At 46.6% G+C, this 20,411-nt stretch overlaps 1 protein-coding gene across 3 annotated transcripts in view; it reads left to right on the forward strand.

Moving 5' to 3' along the window:
- The first annotated feature begins 48 nt into the window (after positions 1–48).
- Positions 49–20,411, forward strand: part of traf7 (TNF receptor associated factor 7) — a 29,445-nt gene continuing 9,082 nt past the window's right edge. Inside the window, 10 exon segments of one of the 3 annotated variants that reach the window (NM_001142030.1) lie at positions 91–111; positions 4,286–4,404; positions 9,089–9,208; positions 13,616–13,673; positions 14,390–14,469; positions 16,054–16,170; positions 17,191–17,283; positions 18,712–18,745; positions 19,349–19,532; positions 20,277–20,411. In NM_001142030.1, the coding sequence (NP_001135502.1) occupies positions 9,128–9,208; positions 13,616–13,673; positions 14,390–14,469; positions 16,054–16,170; positions 17,191–17,283; positions 18,712–18,745; positions 19,349–19,532; positions 20,277–20,411 (782 nt within the window). In that variant the 5' untranslated portion in view covers positions 91–111; positions 4,286–4,404; positions 9,089–9,127. 3 annotated transcript variants of the gene reach the window in all.

Here is a 20,411-nt window from a genome sequence, read left to right on the forward strand (position 1 = left end):
ACTTCAATTCCCAAAATGCCATGCGCCGGGAATTCCCGGAATCTGGTTTTTGTCAGGGGGAGGGGCTGGTTTGGGGGTTTAGTGGGAGCCGGAAAACAGGTCTACAGATTGGTGAGTTGAGCGATATTAGAGCGTGTAATGGTGAATTGACCGTGTGTGTATGGCGGGGATTGGGGGAGAAGGTTTGCAGTGAGGGCTCGGTGTCTGTGCCTGCACATAATTAGGAGGGGGGCAGGTACAATAATTCTGTAGAGCCACGTTACCCAGGCAGTAAGGCATCAGTACGGACGTGTTAGCAGCATTTCCACATGGATTCCCAGTGCAGAGGCTGCTGTGGGGAGAGTAGGAGCCCTTCATGTTGCTCAGCCTGACAGGGGCGGCTTTAGGGGAGGGGAGAAAGCACTGACCCTGGGCCGCCAGCAACTCGGGGTGTTTGGGGGAGACTATCCAATTATAAGGACTGCGGTGATTATATGGCGTCTAAATCAGTCTGCAGTCAGCTGCAGTGCTGTACAGAGATTTTACATTATTCCCATCAGTCCCTGCCCCAGTGAGCTTACAATCTAAGGTCCCTATCACATTCCCATCAGTCCCTGCCCCAGTGGAGCTTACAATCTAAGGTCCCTATCACATTCCCATCAGTCCCTGCCCCAGTGGAGCTTACAATCTAAGGTCCCTATCACATTCCCATCAGTCCCTGCCCCAGTGGAGCTTACAATCTAAGGTCCCTATCACATTCCCATCAGTCCCTGCCCCAGTGAGCTTACAATCTAAGGTCCCTATCCCATTCCCATCAGTCCCTGCCCCAGTGAGCTTACAATCTAAGGTCCCTATCACATTCCCATCAGTCCCTGCCCCAGTGAGCTTACAATCTAAGGTCCCTATCACATTCCCATCAGTCCCTGCCCCAGTGGAGCTTACAATCTAAGGTCCCTATCACATTCCCATCAGTCCCTGCCCCAGTGAGCTTACAATCTAAGGTCCCTATCACATTCCCATCAGTCCCTGCCCCAGTGAGCTTACAATCTAAGGTCCCTATCACATTCCCATCAGTCCCTGCCCCAGTGAGCTTACAATCTAAGGTCCCTATCACATTCCCATCAGTCCCTGCCCCAGTGAGCTTACAATCTAAGGTCCCTATCACATTCCCATCAGTCCCTGCCCCAGTGGAGCTTACAATCTAAGGTCCCTATCACATTCCCATCAGTCCCTGCCCCAGTGAGCTTACAATCTAAGGTCCCTATCACATTCCCATCAGTCCCTGCCCCAGTGAGCTTACAATCTAAGGTCCCTATCACATTCCCATCAGTCCCTGCCCCAGTGAGCTTACAATCTAAGGTCCCTATCCCATTCCCATCAGTCCCTGCCCCAGTGAGCTTACAATCTAAGGTCCCTATCCCATTCCCATCAGTCCCTGGCCCAGTGAGCTTACAATCTAAGGTCCCTATCCCATTCCCATCAGCCCCTGCCCCAGTGAGCTTACAATCTAAGGTCCCTATCACATTCCCATCAATCCCTGCCCCAGTGAGCTTACAATCTAAGGTCCCTATCACATTCCCATCAGTTCCTGCCCCAGTGAGCTTACAATCTAAGGTCCCTATCACATTCCCATCAGTCCCTGCCCCAGTGGAGCTTACAATCTAAGGCCCCTATCCCATTCCCATCAGTCCCTGTAGTAAGGTCCGAGGGGCTGAAAGTCGCTTTGGTCAGTCCTTATGTAGCAACTTATTGCAGCAGCTGTGCGAGGGGAGGGACACAGACACCCAGTGCTGCACACACATTGTAATGACAATGACATTTCCTATAGCGGTAAGTTTATATTTTCCAGACAGTTTTGTTTCTTTCATCATTGTGCTTTTCAGAATTAACTTTAATGCATCTGTTTTTAGCTTACGTTTCTTTATGGCGAATGCTGGTATTATTTAGGCTTGGTGGGTGGTTTTGCACTAATGTACTAAGTAGTGTATTGGTTAATACTCATAAGCACTCACTATTAGTGATGTGTGTGTTCAGAGAAACTCAACCTGCAAAACCTTAACCCGCACCCAGGCCTGGACTGGCAATCTGTGGGTTCTGAAAAATGCCAGAGGGGCTGCTGTAAGATGCCATAGACAGTCACTATTTATTGGGCTGGAGGGGTGCTGTTTGGGCCTCTGTGTTCTTGATGTCAGGGACTATATTGACTCCCAGTCCAGACCTATGGCACCCCACCCTAACCCACAAAATACTGCCATTGTAGGACCCGCACCAAACCTGTACCTGCCAGACCCACAGGTTTTGTGTCAACCCACACATCAACTACTGCTCCGTGCCATTGGTCTCTGGCTCGCTTTCTTCTTCTTCTGCATACAGAACATGATACAGAGTGAGCAGTGCTGGCAGTTAATGGTGGTTCTGGATGATTCCCACCTCTGGTCTAATCCTGGGAAATCAAGTGCTGCTGTATAAACCATGGTTTCCATTGTACTTATGGTTTCAAATGTGGCTTTTAGGCCCAGTTGTCAGCGGGGAAGGTGGCCATGCACTGTTATATAGTCCGGCAGGCCATGCTCAAATGTGCATTTTTAGTGCGAAAACTGCTGTGTCGGGGTTTCCATTTGTATGAATGACATGTGCCATGGACCCTCCACCCAGGAGTTCCCAGCTATAAGCTCATTGGCCACCTGGACCTCCTGGGTTGCGGGCCCTTCAACAAAGAAATAGGTCCCCAAGGAAACAAAAAATGCCCCTTGTGTACAGTCACAGTCATAATCCCCCCTGACCATTCCCTAATTATACCAATATTCCACCCATGATCCATGCAAACCCTTCCCATTTCCACACAAACCCCACCCTTTAGCAGCACACAGGCTTCACCTCCATCTTGGGGCCTCTGTCTGCAGTACCCCCTAATGGCGGCCCTGGCAGGGCAACACTTTCCTTTGTAGGCTGAACCTTTTATCAGCCCAGCCTTTCACGGACTGATAAAAGCTTCTGATTCGTTAGACTGTCAGTGTCTTATTGGCCCGTTGGGGACCTTTCTGCCAGATGAACATCTGCCTAAAGGTGGCCATACACGGACCGATTCTAGCTGCCGATATCGATCCCTTAGACAAATTCGGCAGCTTATCGCCCCGTGTAGGGGCAGGAACGAGGGGCCTGCCCGACTGATATCTGGCCTGAAATCGTGCAGATATCGATCGGGCACGTTAAAAAATTTAGTTGGATCGGGGACCGAATTAGCTCGTTGATGCAGTCTCCGAACCAACTGTGCCCATTAGCGCCAATATAATTCGATCCCAGGGCCAAATTATCAAATTAGAGCGGATCTTAACATGTATGGCCACCTTAAGAATTGGCCAGATAGCTTATGGGCTGATTTAAAAAGCCCATTGGCTGAGGACCACCTTGGAGTCCACATCAGCCTTTGAAAAAAGCCAGTGATTGGCCCTGACTTGTTTCCAAATGGATGTCTCTTGTAGCCGGTTTATGTTTAACAAACATCTGGCCAATGCAGGCAAGGGCGAACTGACAAAACACAATAGTAAATTAAGGGATTTCTGATGCACATCTTAAACGGGTTGTTCATCTTTGAGTTAACTTAGGATGAGAGTGATATTCTGAGACAATTTGCAGTTGGTCTTTATTTTTTGTAGTTTTTTTTAATATTTCATTTTTTGAACAGCAGCTTTCAGTTTGCTAGGGTCCAAACTACCTTAGCAACCAGGGAGTGGTCTGAATGGGTGACTGATATATCTGTAGGAGAGGGCCTAAAAAAGTAACAATAACAATAAAACTGTAGCCTCGCAGAGCAAAAGGTTTTTTGGCTGCCGGGGTCAGTGACCCCCATTTGAAAGCTGGAGAGAGTCTGAAGAAGAAGGCAAATATTTAAGAAATAAATAATGAAGACCAATTGATAAAAGTTAATTAGAATTGGCCTTTCTATTACATACTAAAGGTTTACTGGAAGGTGAACCACCCCTTTAAAGAGAAAGGACAAGTATTAGTTTATCCTATTTTAACCAACATGAATTATGTGGATCCATTAAGGGGATACTAAGCTCTGTGCAGTCCCTTAAGCAAATAAAAAGTGCATTTTGGGGATTTTTGAGATTAGGTTCATGCTTTTACCCCGGGGCCATTGGCTGGAGAGATGTGCGAGCTTGTCCGGCTCTCTCTGGCTCTCTGGCTGTGGCCATGTGTTTGTTTAATGCACAGGATCAGCTCCTAGCCTGTTGATTGGTCAGGGACTTTCCAGTTTTCGCTAACTTATCGCCCACTGCTTGTTACATGCCTTTCTGTACAGCTCACTCCCTACGTCCCGGCCAGCACGCACACACACAGACTTGGGGCTGTTGTGAAATCATCTCCTGTACGACCGGCAGGGAAATGTCCTAGTGAAGGCACCGCGCAGCTCCGGGCAAGGTAAGGCGGCAGGTCCTTATTCACAGGAATTCTAAGTATTATTATTATCATTTGTTTGTTACCATTTGCTCTTCACTGCTATACATTAATATACGGTAGGCTCTACTTGCCCTTTATTCTTTATGCCACAGTATGCAATGCATATAAAGTCAGGAATGAGGGGCCAATGGGGATGCAATTGTTTTGGAAGTACAACTTTCATGAGGATGCTGGGAGTTGCAGTTTAACACTATTTGTTGCTGGCTTAGAGTTGCAGTGGCGGTACAAGGGTAGAACAGACTGTGTTGGGGCTCCCTATCCTATAAATCTGACTGCCCAACCTGTGGCTTTTTGGCCATCAGTAGCTGCAGCGGGGTATACTCTAGCAACAACGCAAGGGTCACAGGCACCACTGATATAAAGTGTGATTGTCATTATCTTCCATTGCATGTTGTCTGACCTTGCTCTCAGGGCCCCATAGTACTAAGCCAACAGAGCTCTCCCCACAGGGGCCCAATCATTAACTCACCAGTCACCTTGGCACTGGGCCCTGCCAACAAAACGAATTGGGCCCCAATTAAAAAAGATGCCCTGTGCATGTGTGACCATCCATGATCTGCCCAAATCCTGCCCACTCCACCTGCAATGTCCGTCTGCTTATATATCCCCTTCTAGTCTCTTGGGGCCTCCTCTGCCATGGGGCCCCTGGCTGCAGCGCTTATTGTAGCCCCCTAATGGTGGCCATGTTTGTTCCACTGTATTGCCCAGCAGCCCACTCTGCATCTGTGCTTACTACAGGCACGGCTTCTCTGCCTCCAGTGCAGGTCTGAATGGAGGGTCACAATGATGTTCAGCTCGTAATGGAATGTCTTCATGATCATTCCAAATACAGGTATAGGACCCGTTATCCAGAATGCTCGGGACCAAGGGTATTCCGGATAAGGGGTCTTTCCGTAATTTGGATCTCCATACCTTAAGTCTACTAAAAAACAATATTAAACATCAATTAAACCCAATAGGATTGTTTTTCATCCAATAAGGATCCTTAGTTGGTATCAAATACAAGATATTTTTTACAGAGAAAAAGAAAATACATTTTTAAAAATCTGAATTATTTCATTAAAATGGAGTCTATGGGAAACAGGCTTTCCGTAATTCTGAGGTTCCTGGATAACAGGTTTCCGAATAGCAGATCCCATACCTGTAGTAAGTAATTGCTGTTCATACAGGTCTTTATCAGTTCTTGTATAATGGCTTCAGCTGCTGGGAATTGCAGCTTCCCAAAGCATCCCATCATCCTGCTGTTTCTGGCTCTCGTGTTGCTGAGAGGTGCAGTTCAGCAACAGCCTATCACTTTGTTATCTCCACTACTGTGCATGAAAGGGATTATACATCATTTCCACCATTCAGTGCCCCAATCTAAAGTTCCATCACATTCACACACACACTATGGTCTGTTTTATCAGGAGCCAATTAACCAATCTGCTGGCTCAGACCTGTTTTGACTCAGTGGGGGCCGATCAGGGTACAGGTAATTGATCCTTTTGGGACCCCAGCACTGCATTTATATTCCACCAATTTACAGTGCTTGGGAATAGGGTGGCTTTAGTGGGACTGGGGGATCTCGCACATTTGGGTGCACAATATTAGTTGCATTGTTTGGCTCAGGCAAGCAGGTAGCTCAGTAATCCAGTCCTGACAGGGCTGCTGAATAAGGTCCTAGCAGTGGCAAGCTATTTCTATTGCTTGTGCAACTGTGCAGTGGGGAAGACACACAGAGCTATTTGTCACGGCTACTAAAATAGACAATTCTGATCATTTACTGATATTTGTCTCTACGTGTGTTTTAGCAGAAGCAATTCTCAGTATTGTCTATGGCAGGGGATTTTCTGGTGTTTAGTAGCCGTGACAAGTAGCTGCTACTAAGTAGCTCAGTGTGACTTAATCCTAAAGCTGTGCAAGCATCACCCCTGCAGTGTTTTCTGTGGGGCTTGATGGTGTGGTTACTGACAAGAGAAACCATAGAAGCCCCTGCACTGCATTTACAGCCATATGGTCCTACCCTGACTGGCAATCTGTGGGTTCTAGCAAATGCCAGAGGGGCTGCTGTAAGATGCCACAGACAGTCACTATTTATTGGCCCTATGTGGGGCTGTTTGGGCCTCTGTGTACTTGGAATATCAGGACCTATTTTGAAGCCCAGTCTGGGCTTGGTCCTACCCTAAGGCCCACAGAGAAAGGCACACTGTGGAACATGATGTTGTTGAAAACGGGTACTGCACTTGACAAATCTAATGAAAGCTGTGTTCACTTCTGACAAAACAACTGACACTAACAAAACAAAACAAAAAAAAAAAAGCCACACGGTTCATTTTTTATAAGCTGGAAGAGATCAAAAACATCAGTTTTGGAAGCATAGGTGGTACTTGTCCTTTAAATGGCTAATAAGTGTCGATTGTACAGCACTGTGTTAGAAGGATGCACACAGATGTAGGACGTACACCCCAGGACACACATTAGATACAGCTGAGGCCCTAAGAAGATTGTAATGGTTGCTGGGAGTTGTAGTTTATTATGGGCTGTAAGACACTTTGTTCAATTGAATGATTTTATTTCCCACGTTGGGTAAGGGGCTTCTCTCCCCCTCCCACTCTGTTCTTGGAGAGGAACCACTGTTGCCTCTTCTTTCCATTACGTAGCCAATATGCTGGGGAGTTGAAGGGGGAAGGTGCGGGGAGAGAGGCGGTCTAATGAGAGAGACAAGCCACAGGGAACCTCTCTCATTTCCCACCACTTTATCACAATTGCCCAGCAAGCCCTTTGCTTTATTTGGCTTCAGGTTTACTAGGAGACATTTAGGGCTCTGGCACACGGGGAGATTAGTCACCCGCGACAAAACTCCCTGTTCGCGGGCGACTAATCTCCCTGAGTTGCCATCACCTGCCATCCCACTGGCGAAAATGTAAGTCGCCGGTGGGATGGCACACGCGGCGGCGCGATTTCGGAAAATCGCTGAGAAAGCCTCGCGGGGCAACTCTTGTGATGCTGCAAACCCTACATTCTTGTTCTAGTGCTTTTCTCCTGGATCATTACATTGCGGCTACACTGGGGTTACAGCAGTCTCTAACACACTTCTCCCCTATATCTAGGGAACATACGCAAATAAGGAACTTTCCGGATGCAATCAATTAAAAAATTCTGTACCATTGCCTTTTTAGTTCCCTCTATAGGCAGGAGGAGAGTTTTGTGGCAGAGCCTTACCTGGTCTGTTCCCTGACCCACTTCCTAACCCTACCTGCATAGTTAGCAGTACCATGACCCAGGAACTGCTCAAACTGTGATGCCACACGGAGCGGTAGATGAACCAGGTTAGAAATAACCTTCTGCCTAAATTCCACCCGCTTTGCAGGTATTCCCTGGTACCTAATAGTAGTGTACGGGTTAAAAAACTTCAACCTGTACTTGACCCTGACCCTGACCTGGGCCGCCATGCCACTCCAATTTATATACCCTGTCTGACCCAGCCCTTACCTGATGCCATAGGAGGGAGTGGGGCTTAAGTTTATAAAAAACCACCATCCTGGAACTATTGGGGGGAGACTTTGACCCCGTGACCTGTCTCTAGAGGCAGTTGGTTGGCCCCCAAACTTGCCCAACCCATGGGCCCTGGCTGACCCGTTCATCACTAGTACCCGACCCCGTGCTAAGCTCTATTGTGTGTTCCCTTTGCCTAGGCAGTGTATTAGAGCTAACTGCCCTTCAAACTAACTAACTCTGGCACAAAGCCTGCATGTAGAGAGGGCTCCCTTGTGGCCATTGCCCCTCGTATCTTGTCCCATGCAGTTTATCATTACACGTAAGTATGCCATGTCCACGTGTAAGTAGCATGGAGGGACACAAGTACTTTTGTTAATAGTGTTTAAATGCACCCAAACTAGCTGCCGATATTGCCCTTTGCACATTGCTTTTGTAAATAAACCTTAATTGCACTGCAGTTTTGTGGGGGAAACTCATTATGGTAACAGTTTCTAAACCTTTTATTGCACCCAGTGTCCTCGGCGCTGTTTTCAAGCTAATAAAGTTGGAGCCAGGCAATAAAATAACCGGCCATTCCTTCCAACCAGATCCGATCTGAGGCCATTTTATAAAAATATTTGGACAGCTGCACCATGAAAGTAATCTCCCCCCATCACGTGAGTGAATCCCAAGTGCGAGATTTCCAGCCCTGGATCCCGGGGAAGGCATTCCATCTGCGCCACAGCAGCAGGGCCTTAGTTACTTCTATTTGTTACTCTCGTCTCCACGTGAGACCGGCCCAAGTGGCTGTAATGAAAACAAGCTGCTGGGATAGTGTTTATAGGGCAGAACTCCCGGGTCCCAGTGCAGCCCCTCACACGCTGGGCCCCCGCTACAGCCAGCCCTTGTTTTGCTGGAAAGTAGATAATACTTGATAAAAACAAACCCGCTCTTTCCAGGCTCTGCCTCCCTGATACTTTGGGATAGTTCCTGCCACACTGATATTCACCCCAGGGGTTGCATTGTGCCGCCTAAACCGCTGCATTGGGGCCAAAGTGCATTCACTCAGCTATTATTGTGCCCATTGGCTTGTGTGGCTGAGCATTGCCAGTTGCCTTGATGGGTTTGGTTCTGTGCCATACTGGTACCTGGTTCTCTAGTAACGTGCCAGCTTTCTTTTCTTTTTCAGAGGTTGCTTCACACCGCCCATGGATGACTTACCTAGATTATGACCTCAAATAAGAACCCGCGCTTTAACCATTTCTCAGCTGGAGCCTCCAATCTAACGTTAACCGAAAACAGCAACGGGGTAAGGAATGATCCTTCTTCCTTCATATGGACTTGCCTTTGTTCTGTTGGCAACTTTTGCATTTTATTGGATTCACTCGCTGCCATACTCACCCACTGGGTCGGGGGATAAAGTGAGCGACTAGAATCTCTGGGGGTACCTAACGGCTGACTCCCTCCCCAGTGATTCTACCTTTCCTTGCCCTTTAATGACATGTCACTCATCTGCTTCTTATTTATTTAAAGGGGATCTGTCATTTGCTGATTGTCAGAGAATATTTCCTGAACCCATAAATGTAATTAAATGCGTGCATTTGTTTGATGCATTGTTATTATTACATACGGATGCTTCCATGACACCTGGAGGCACCTTAGCAGTTCCAAAGCCAGGCCAGCTGTTGGAGTCCTGCATGGGTCCAGTTGGGCAGACCCGTACCCGAACCAGACCCGCTGACCTGAACCCTGAGTAAGACTCACTGGACCCCTGTGCTCCTTTCCCTTTCCCATGCCTGAACCTGCCTGCAAGTTGCTAACTTCTAACCCAACCCTGGACCCATGATACCGGAAGTAATGTCACTGTTAACTGGAAGTGACTTCACTCAGGAGGTGGATCAACCAGGTCAGGGGGAGAAAGTGTTCTTTTAACTCGGGGAGGTAGGGAAATGAGTGCCTGCAATTGGCCCAGGTACCCAGGCAGGGTAGATGCAGCCCCCCTGTACAGTCAAGGTATCGGGAACTTTGTGCCTGAAAGCTGACAGCCTGCAATAGCAGAGATTTATTGCTGGCGACTAGTCTCCCCGTGGGACATTACCCTAAGGGAGGAGGGTGGGTTAATGTAGCTCAGCTCATAAAAGGAACCCTTGAACCCTCACACCTCCGTGTTTATTTACATTCCTACGTGTCTAGGGCAGTATCTCATGTCTGCTGGCGTTCCTCATTAAAGAGGTTATTTACCTTTAGATTAACTTTTAGTATGATGTAAAGAGTGCTATTCTGAGACAATTTGCAATTGGTCTTCATTTTTTATTATTTGCAGTTTTTCAATTAATCAGGTTTTTGGTCTGCAGCTCTGCAGTTTGGAATTTCAGCAGCTGTCAGGTTGCTATGATCCAATTTAACCTAGCAACCAGGCACTGGTTTGAAAGATAGACTGAAATATGAATAGGGGAGGGGCTGTATAGAGAGATAAGCAATAAAAATAACAATAGAATTGTAGCCTCAAAGGGCAATAGTTTTTTGGCTGCTTTATTTCATACTATAATATCGATGTGTGTATGGCCACCTTTATGTTCCTGCCGACTCGGGGATTTTCTTTAGGGAAAGGGCTTTGAATTCCAGTCAACATGTAGGCACCTCGCTTGCAATTGGGCAATGCACATAATCCTGCACTTTAGCTGCTGTATAATACCCAGGTGAGGCACAGATACGCCGTGCCAGGCTGTTGCACAAGCAGGCTTTGTCTCTGTACAGGAACATGAGTAAGTAAGAAGGAAGCGGAAAGAGATGATTGGAATGTAGAACAGAGGAGGTAGGCACACTAAATAAGGAGCCTGCTAGAAACTGTAGGGCAGTTGGGGAGAAAGGAGCGGCGATATCTGTACAAGGAGAGGTAATTTATCATTACATTTGTAATGGCCCCCCCCCCCCAGGGAATACAAGGCAGAATGTAGTCTGTTGGCTTTCCTATATGGTGTTGGCTGCCAGAACAAATAGCTCATATTTTGTGATCTGTTTTCAGTATCTCCCGCTGATAGGAAAAGCAACGTTGTGCTGTGGGTCAGACCCAAACCTGCCTGAGTGCTTGGCACAGCAGAAGAAATCCAGAGATAGTTGTCTTTTCTAGCAGTGGCGGCTCAATGCTTCAGAGCTGAGTTCTCTCTTCCATGCAGTGTAGCTTTGGGTCCTGTTGATTTTTTTGGGGGGGAAAAAAACATGAATCAATTTTGCAAGTGATTGGCAGCTGCACCGTCGTGCCTAAGTCTTTGCAATATTTTAAGCATTTGAGCAGGCGTGGGAAAACTTCCTGCAAAATCAATGTCCCATTGAGAGTATTTTTTGCAGATTATCACCTAGTTAAAGGATACCTAGTTTTTATTTTTCACCGAAGCCTAAAACACTTGTTTTTGACAGCCAGAGTCAGTGTCAGACTGGGCCTCCTTGGAGCCACCAAAGAACCTGATATAAAGGACTAAACAATTGAAAAAAGGCAGTGCCAAAGGGTATAGAGGTTATATAGGTCTATGGCGGGACTAACAGGGCTGATTTTACCAGCCTGGGGCCCACTAGGAGATATACTGGCACTCAGACTTGCCACTATAGCCTTGACTAGATCATATATGTTATTAAAAATAAAGCTGTATGCAAATATCTGTGTTACATGTACAGGTATTGGACCTGTTATCCAGAATGCTCGGGACCTGGGGTTTCCGGATAAGAGATCTTTCCGTAATTTGGATCTCCAAAACTTAAGTCTGCTATTAATCATTTAAATATTGAATAAACCCAATAGGCTTGGTTTGGCTCCAATAAGGATTAATTATATCCTAGTTGGGATCAAGTACGGGTACTGTTTTATTATTACAGAGAAAAGGGAATCATTTAACCATTAAATAAACCCAATAGGGCTGTTCTGCCCCAATAAGGGGTAATTATATCTTAGTTGGGATCAAGTACAAGGTACTGTTTTATTATTACAGAGAAAAGGGAATCATTTAACCATTAAATAAACCCAATAGGGCTGTTCTGCCCCCAATAAGGGGTAATTATATCTTAGTTGGGATCAAGTACAGGTACTGTTTTATTATTACAGAGAAAAGGGAATCATTTAACCATTAAATAAACCCAATAGGATTGTTCTGCCCCCAATAAGGGGTAATTATATCTTAGTTGGGATCAAGTACAGGTACTGTTTTGTTATTACAGAGAAAAGGGAATCATTTAACCATTAAATAAACCCAATAGGGCTGTTCTGCCCCAATAAGGGGTAATTATATCTTATTTGGGATCAAGTACAGGTACTGTTTTATTATTACAGAGAAAAGGGAATCATTTAACCATTAAATAAACCCAATAGGGCTGTTCTGCCCCCAATAAGGGGTAATTATATCTTAGTTGGGATCAAGTACAAAGTACTGTTTTATTACAGAGAAAAAGGAAACCATTTTTAAAAATTAGAATTATTTGCTATGGGAGATGGCCTTTCCGTAATTCGGAACTTTCTGGATAATGGGTTTCAGATAAGGGATCCCATACCTGTATATTGTTGGTGCTGCCTGTGAGGAGCTTGGGCATCCTCATAAATACTAAGCAGTGCCACAGTTTCAGCTACAGTGGCCGGGCCCTTAGTGTTGGGCTTGGGAGGAGGCAATGGGTTCTGGTGACCCACTGATACAAATAGGATGTTGTATTTGGAACTTACAGTAAGTTTTGGGTGCTTGTGATCACCCTGGTATGACCAGAACAGTGCTGCTGGGAGTTGTTGCACACACAGGACAGTGAAACAGTAGTAAACAAACATGGCTGTGAGATAGCAGGCATTTATCTGAGCCATAAAGCCCCGGGCAGGGAATGTTCCTCACACACACACAGAGCCGCACAGCTGTAATAACATCCCTGCTTTGTGTTGGGCTATGGCAGGGGAAGGCAGAGGGAGTCCATCTGGGAGCCTGGCTCTACCCTGTGCTTTGTGTTTGTGCAAATCTCTTGTGATAGTCTCATGTTCTATTCAGTACAGCATCTGGAAGGGTTTAGCACTGCACAACTGAGCTGCATCTGGCACCGTTACCCCTTGCCTTGTGTCCACTCTCTCCATAGTCAGTGTGCCTGGGTGCAACTCTTGGATGGGATCTCCAGTGAGAACAGGACATGTGTGTAACTTCTCATTATTTATCCCACTACAGGATTAAACTGATAGCAGTATGAAAATCTTCTTGGCTAACGATGCCCATCAGTGGGACGCCAAGTGCGAGAGCTCATCTGGCATTTAGTAGCAGCACCTTCCGTTTGGGTCAGATTTTGGGAGTCTCCAATATGGACCCTACTACAGAAACACTTTTTTTAATGGAACTAGCATTGGGGATGTCATGCACCTTCAGTGCATAATAATTCTTCCACCGGGGAGCGCTGTTTTATTGCGATTACCTTTTTATTCACCCCCATTCCTGCGAATAAACACGAGTCTGCAGATACATAACGTGATCATACAAAATAACACATACACATACAAACGTGCATATTTTAGGAGCAATAAAACGATTATAAACCCTGTATGCAGTAATTGTTACCTTTAATGGAACACTGACCTGTAGATAATGTGTTGTACATAAGGCGGGTAATGTTATATGTGCCACAGATCAGAATCAGACTACAGTATATACTGTATATTCGCTTTAACATACTTTATTAAATGTCCTTTTCTTTTTCCTTTTAGACAAGAATGGAGACAACGTTTGGTCCTGCATTCTCAGCAGTGACAACCATTACTAAAGGTAAGTCAGTGAGCATGGGCATATCCATTTGTTATACAAAAACAAGTAATGCTGGCAATAAATGGTTTCATAAAAGCTGCCAACCCACCCCTTCCAGTCTCTGTCAGCTGCTTATCAGCCCATACACGGGCAACAAATCAGCCAGGTTTGAAAATCCCATCAAGTTAGGACTGCATCAATATGTTGATGGGATCCTTGTACTAGTGGGCACAGGTCCACTGGATGGTCCAATCATTGGCCTCCGAGCCAGGGTTCTATTCAGCCCAGTTTGGCCCAGTGTGCAGATCTCTCCATGTATATATAGCCAGCCTAAAGCTGCCCATACACATATGGATAAAATCATTAGAAACCTAGTTTTATACGATTTTCAGACCGTGTGTGGGCTCAGAATTGTGTTATTGATAATTTTCGTACCATGACAAACGGTTGTTTAGTCAGTCGGACAGGTTAGAAAATTATAGTTGAATAAAAGTAAAATCTGTGCATGTATTGTGTATTGGACGATATCCTTTGGGGGACCTACAATGGAAGTTCCTTTCGGTCGCCATGTACCTAGGGCATGGCCAGTTATATGTAACCACTCCCCAATCCCCCCAGGTTGGTGCAGCCTATACAGGACACAAAAACATAAAGAGTTGGTTGGGAGGGAGAGTAAGATTTTTTGGAGGTGTGCAGCCACTGGGCATAAGGAAACCTTTGACATGTCTCTATTGCAGCTGATGGAACCAAGCACCGCCGGACCCCCTCCACATCCAGTACGCTGGCATTTTCCCCCCGGGATGAAGATGACGTTATGGTAAATTCAGTTTATGGCCTTGTTTCATGCATAGAGTGATGGCATCCTCCCTAAAGGTCCCCATACATAAAGGTCCCTTAGACCGATTCAGCAGCAAATCAGCCCATGTATGGGCACTACCAACGGGCCTGCCTGACCGATATCTGGCCTGAAATCGGCCAGATATCGATCGGGCAGGTTAGAAAATCTAGTCGGATCGGGGACCGCATCGGCTCGTTGATGCGGTCCCTGGACCGACTTTGCTAATACCCCCAGGGCCAAATGATCGAATTAGCCTGGAGTCTCCCTATGTTGCCCACCCGTAGGTGGGGATATTTGGAGAAGATCCGCTCGCTTGGCGACATCGCCAAGCGAGTGGATCTGAAGGTGTATGGGGACCTTAACACTTCTTACTGTCTAAAGGGGAATGTGAAAGGGGCCGCTGATGCACCATTTACTCATAAACATGGGGTGTCAGCAAATAGATCCCAATATGTATTAAAAGGCATTACATTTGCCCAGAAGCATAACCCCCTAAATGTTCAAACATGCCTTGATAGAATCAAAGGATGATATGTTGGGGCGTACCCCCCCAACCTGGTATACATGTCAACGTTAAAAGTGGCCTGACCTACTCTAGGCAAGCAAAGCCGGCTTTACAGTAGACTTATTTTGTCTACATCCTATATATTCACCAACCAGGAGGTCCCCGCTGTTCCCCTGCTTCCATGGTGCACTGCTGTTTGCACGGTAGAAGTTGTACCATCTACACTCCGTGGGAGAGTCCAGTGCATTTGTGTTACAGCAGACATGTTGTGTCTGTCTCCAAGACACGGAAGTAAACAAGGTGTCCCAAGAGGCTGTCACAGACAGGGTTAGTCTAAATGGACGACTCCGCATATTGTTAGTGATGTTCGCTGATATCCCACGCACACATTCTGTTTGTGGGGGGCCGAGCAGTGCAGCGCCTGGGAGCCTGAGGCGGTTACAGTAGTAGGAAGAACCCTTAAGGGTTAAGTGCTATCACCTCACCAGGAATATCATTTTCAATATATATATATGTGTGTGTGTGTGTGTATTCCCTTTACGACCCCCCGCCTCTCTCCATACATCCCCCTCCTCTTTTCCTTGCCACTTCACATCTCCAGCAGGAAGCAGGCAAGCTCAGTGAATTCAATAGGAGGAAGTGTCCACATATATACGGTAAGCAGAGCTGGCAGCGGCCAGATTGGAGAGTGGAACATCACACACACACAGCTAGCTGCCTCGCTTCTGCTCGGGGCTTGGAAGCAGGACACGGCATCAAGGGTCACCCTAATCCTGAGCCGAGGGGCTAGCTCGGGCAGACAAGTCACATGACTAGGGGACAGATAACGTTAATGGAAACAGGAAAGCCGTACAGAGTGAGATGATAGATCAGTCGCCTCCTAGGGAATTTTGCAACTGGTGTCTTTGGACTGAAAATGTAGATTTCTGACTTCAAGCCTTTGCATCCCCTCTGTGACACATTCATGAGAATACTGGGCTATCGCAAATCTGTAGCCCCCCCGCAGCACCCCATTGCATTTTAACTATTCCTTCCTTGGGGGGGCTTTGTCTTCCCAGCCTCCAATCAGCACCCCGAGACGCTCGGATTCTGCCATTTCTGTGCGGTCCCTGCATTCGGAGTCCACCATGTCCCTAAGGTCGACGTTCTCGCTTCACGAAGAAGAAGAAGAGCCGGTAAGGGAAAAAGCTTAACGGTGTCACAGAGTTGCAGACAGTTGCTGTAAGTAGCCGCGGGCAAGCTTGCTCTTTGCGTCGGGTGCAATCCCGGGTTTGTTTATTCTATTAAATGGGATAAGGCAAGGTTTTGCCACAGACAGCATGGTATGCCCTCCTTTATAACCGGCCCACATACTCAGTACATGGCAGTGCCCTATATTGTGTTGTCACTGCTATTCCAGAGAAGGTTCAGTGTGGCAAAATAGAGGGTAGTTGCCTCCTCTGACATACCATTAATGCATTGGGAGGGGCTTTAGCATTGGGAAGTGGCCATTACTTATGGCCAGTGTTCTAGAGCACAGCATGTATCTCTATGGTGCACATATTTGCCTTACAAACCAAAACAGAGAGTGGGGATACAGAACCCCTTGATCCTATTGCAACAGGTACCCTTACCCCTTGATCCTATTGCAACAGGTACCCTTACCTTCAGGGAAGCAGTACTGTCCAAGTAAGTAGCTTTACATGAGGGGCAGCTATGAGCCAGTAGAGCTAATTGGACACATGTAATTGACTGCATTTTGTAAGTACCCCAGGTCCCATCAATGGCCCCCCAGGCCCGGACTCTGGCAAATGCCAGAGAGGCTGCTGTAAGATGCCATAGACACTATTTATTGGGCTGCTGGGGGCTGTTCTATGTACTTGAAACGCCAGGGCCTGTTTTGTATCCAAGTCCAGACCGGTGGCCCATTCTCACCAGACAGAGGAGCAAACTACACCAGTAAGTGCAGGGATGGGCAAACCGCAAACTCTCAAGAATACTGAATCCCAGTTCTCTTCCCTCTGCCCCAGGCTTTGGCTGTAGGTGGGATGATGGGAACTGTAGTTTACAGCATCTTGTAGGTTGACTGAAGGATAGGGTCACAGAAGCCACCCACAGGCAGCAAAACCCAACCATACCTGCCTATGAATATTTCCATTTTGGGTGCAATGAGGACGCCATGGCATTCACTAATGTGTCCCTCTGTGTGCATTTAGGACCCGCTAGTGTTTGCGGAGCAGCCCTCGGTGAAACTCTGTTGTCAGCTGTGCTGCAGCGTCTTTAAAGATCCTGTCATTACCACATGTGGGGTGAGTATTTAGTGGCTGCATTTATTGTATGAGCTTTATGCTTCTCATGATCCCTGGGGGTTAGTGATGTTGCCCCAAGATGTGGGAAGAAGACAGTTTGTGCCGCTGGCTGCCCACTTTATTAAAGCACACAGCATCACTTGGCTGCATCTGCGGCCCCAGTACTTTCCACCTGCAGTTCTTTCCCAAGCGCTTATCTGCTGCTGCGAATGACAGATTTATTGTCTGGAAAAACAGTGTCCCTGAAAGTTGTTCCTGTATCCAGCTAAATGCTGACCATACGCAGGCCGTTCTTGGACTGAGCGCTGGCAGCTGAACTATAACTATCCACATCCACTGTGGAATGCTGCCGTGAGAGAACGCTGGAAATGTTTAGTAGTGAAAGTGCCCCAGGCCGCACATTACAGCTGTTGTTTATTCACTGCCAAATACAGTTTCTGTTTTATAGGGGGGAAAAAAGCATTCAGCTAGGCACAGGCAAACTCAGGAGTTTCATACCCACCCTAAAGCCCTGCTGCCAGCCCAGCTGCTAGGGTAACGATTGTATTTAGTTCTCCAGAGCAAGTCACATGACTAAGGGTTCAGGTTGGTTCGGCTGAATGCTTAGGATTCAGCCTTATCCCAAACCAAATCTCGGATTCAGTATATTCCTACCTATCGGCTTATTGGCCCATCCAGGGGACCCTCCCAAAAGACAGCCTGACCGATATCTGAATGAAAAACTGGACAGATATCTATTGGGCAGGTTAGAGATTCAAACCCCCATACGCCCTCCACACTCCCTCCGACTTTATCTGATCCTACTTTACATTGCAGCCTATGGAGATCAGATTTTGTAGGACCCTATGTTGCACTGAGGATCAATTTAAATCTTACCCACAAATTCTGACAAAAATACGCTCGTGGAGTTTAGCCCCAAGTCTATGTGCAGTGCCAGTAGCTTACGGAGCAAGGAGTTAAGTTCTCAGGGAGAGGAGGAGAGCAGAGGAAGGACTTGATGGTCACCGTGCAGAAGAGTGAGGTCACCGCCAAGCCCTCCTCCACTCACCGGAAACTTGTGCAAGAAGCGCCAGCTGAAGCATGGAAAGTCCTGCAACAGGAAGCAGTCAGGCCGAGTCTGGCAGCGCACAAGAAGCCGGCATTCAGCAGCTGTGCTCTTCAGGAAACGCCAGAGAGAAGTGAAAGTACCAGGATCAGAGTAACACTGTGCCAAAATGCATTATAACAATGCCTGAAGGATAGGGTCACAAAAGCCACCCACAGGCACAAACCACCTGATACATCAAAATAGGGTAACTGCCCTGGGGGGGGCAGAGTATAAATACAGGGGTGCTACATATTGTGCCTAACCATGCTGGCAAATGTATGGTGTATATTCTTTAGTCCCTATATGTTCCTGATCTCATACCTCTTCCCTCTCTCCCCCAGCATACATTCTGCAGGAGATGCGCTCTCACATCTGGTAAGCTCACATTCCCTTTGGGTGTTTCTGACAAAAATCCAACTAAGATTTTGGGGGGGGTTCTATTTTAAAGGGGTGCTTCACCTTTAAGCTAACTCTTAGTGTGTTATAGATTGGCTGATTTTTAGCAACATATCAAGAGATCTTCATTTTTTTACTTGTTTGCCTTCTGACGTTTTCCAGCTTTTAAATGGGGGTCACTGACCCCGGCAGCCAAATACTATTGCTCCGTGAGGCTACAGTTTTATTGTTATTGCGACTTTTATTTAGTTAACTTTCCATTCTCCTATTTATATTCCCATGTGTAGTTCAAACCACTGCCTGGTTGCAAGGGTAATTTGAACCCTAGCAACCAGATAGCTGCTGAAATTCCTGAGCTGAGCAAAAATGCTAAAGAATTCAAAACCCACAGAGAATAAAATGTGAAGACCAGTCGCACGTTGTCTCAGATGCTCTGCATCATACTAACAGTTAGTTTTAAGGTGAACAATCTCTTTAAGAACAAACAAAGGGTTAAATATTCTCATGTCCAACGCGTCATTATCACCTCTGAATGACTGTCGCTCCTCTGATCTGGAATCTTTCTTCCCTCCCCTCCGGCAGAAAAGTGTCCGGTGGATAACGCCAAACTGACGGTGGTCGTGAACAACATCGCTGTCGCCGAGCAAATAGGGGAGCTTTTCATTCACTGTAAATATGGCTGCCACCCCTCCTCCAATGGCAAGCCCGTTACGTTTGAGGTGGATCCTCGCGGCTGCCCTTTCACCATTAAATTAAGTGCCAGAAAGTAAGTGAAAGCATTTGAAGCAGTAAATTCCTCGGTAACTAGCAGACAGGTAATTGGCGGCTTCATTTGCCGCCGGGCTGCACAAACAAGGAAAGAAATGGTTGCGGGCCAAGACACATGGGGTGATTAATCACCGCGACTTTCAGTTAACCTAGTTGCAACGACTTTTTGCCCATAGAGAATAATTCCGTCGCTGCGACAAATTTCTTTGCGCAGATTAGTCGCCGCAATGACTAATCTCCTGTGTGTCTTCGCCCTGATTCTCTACATAAAAGGCAAATTTTGCTACATTTCTAAACTAGTGATGCGTAGGTGAGAAATATTTTAACCCTCCAAAGCCCAAATTCTCCCTATTCATTAGAGCTGAATCTGTCCTTGAGGGAGGCAGGGGAGCTACAGGTATATTGATAAGGAACAGAAGGTCCAGCAGTACCAGTGTGTGGACCCATTAGAATGTAGTTCCCCCTTGTGACAAGTTGGGCCCACCCACACTTCACCATTCTCAACCATTTTTAAATAGTGTTATGTTTATGGGTTTCATAGGAACTAGACACAGGTACATTTAAAGGACAACTAAACCCTTTTATATGATTTAGGCCCCCTTTACAAGCCTCCTACCCAATAACTGTGCAGTTCTAGCCATGACCCATGAGAGTGGGGAGGGAGGCGACTCCAGGAGACCCCAGTTATTTTATTTTCCATAAAGTTTTCCTCACCAATATTCTGTGTAACTTCTTTTTGCAGGGACCATGAAGGGAGCTGCGATTACCGACCGGTTCGTTGTCCTAATAACCCCAATTGCCCCCCGTTATTAAAGATGAACTTGGAAGCTCATTTAAAGGAGTGTGAACACATCAAGTGCCCTCATTCCAAGTATGG

The sequence above is a fragment of the Xenopus tropicalis genome, chromosome 9 (genome assembly GCF_000004195.4).
Source record: "Xenopus tropicalis strain Nigerian chromosome 9, UCB_Xtro_10.0, whole genome shotgun sequence".
Lineage (NCBI taxonomy): Eukaryota > Metazoa > Chordata > Amphibia > Anura > Pipidae > Xenopus > Xenopus tropicalis.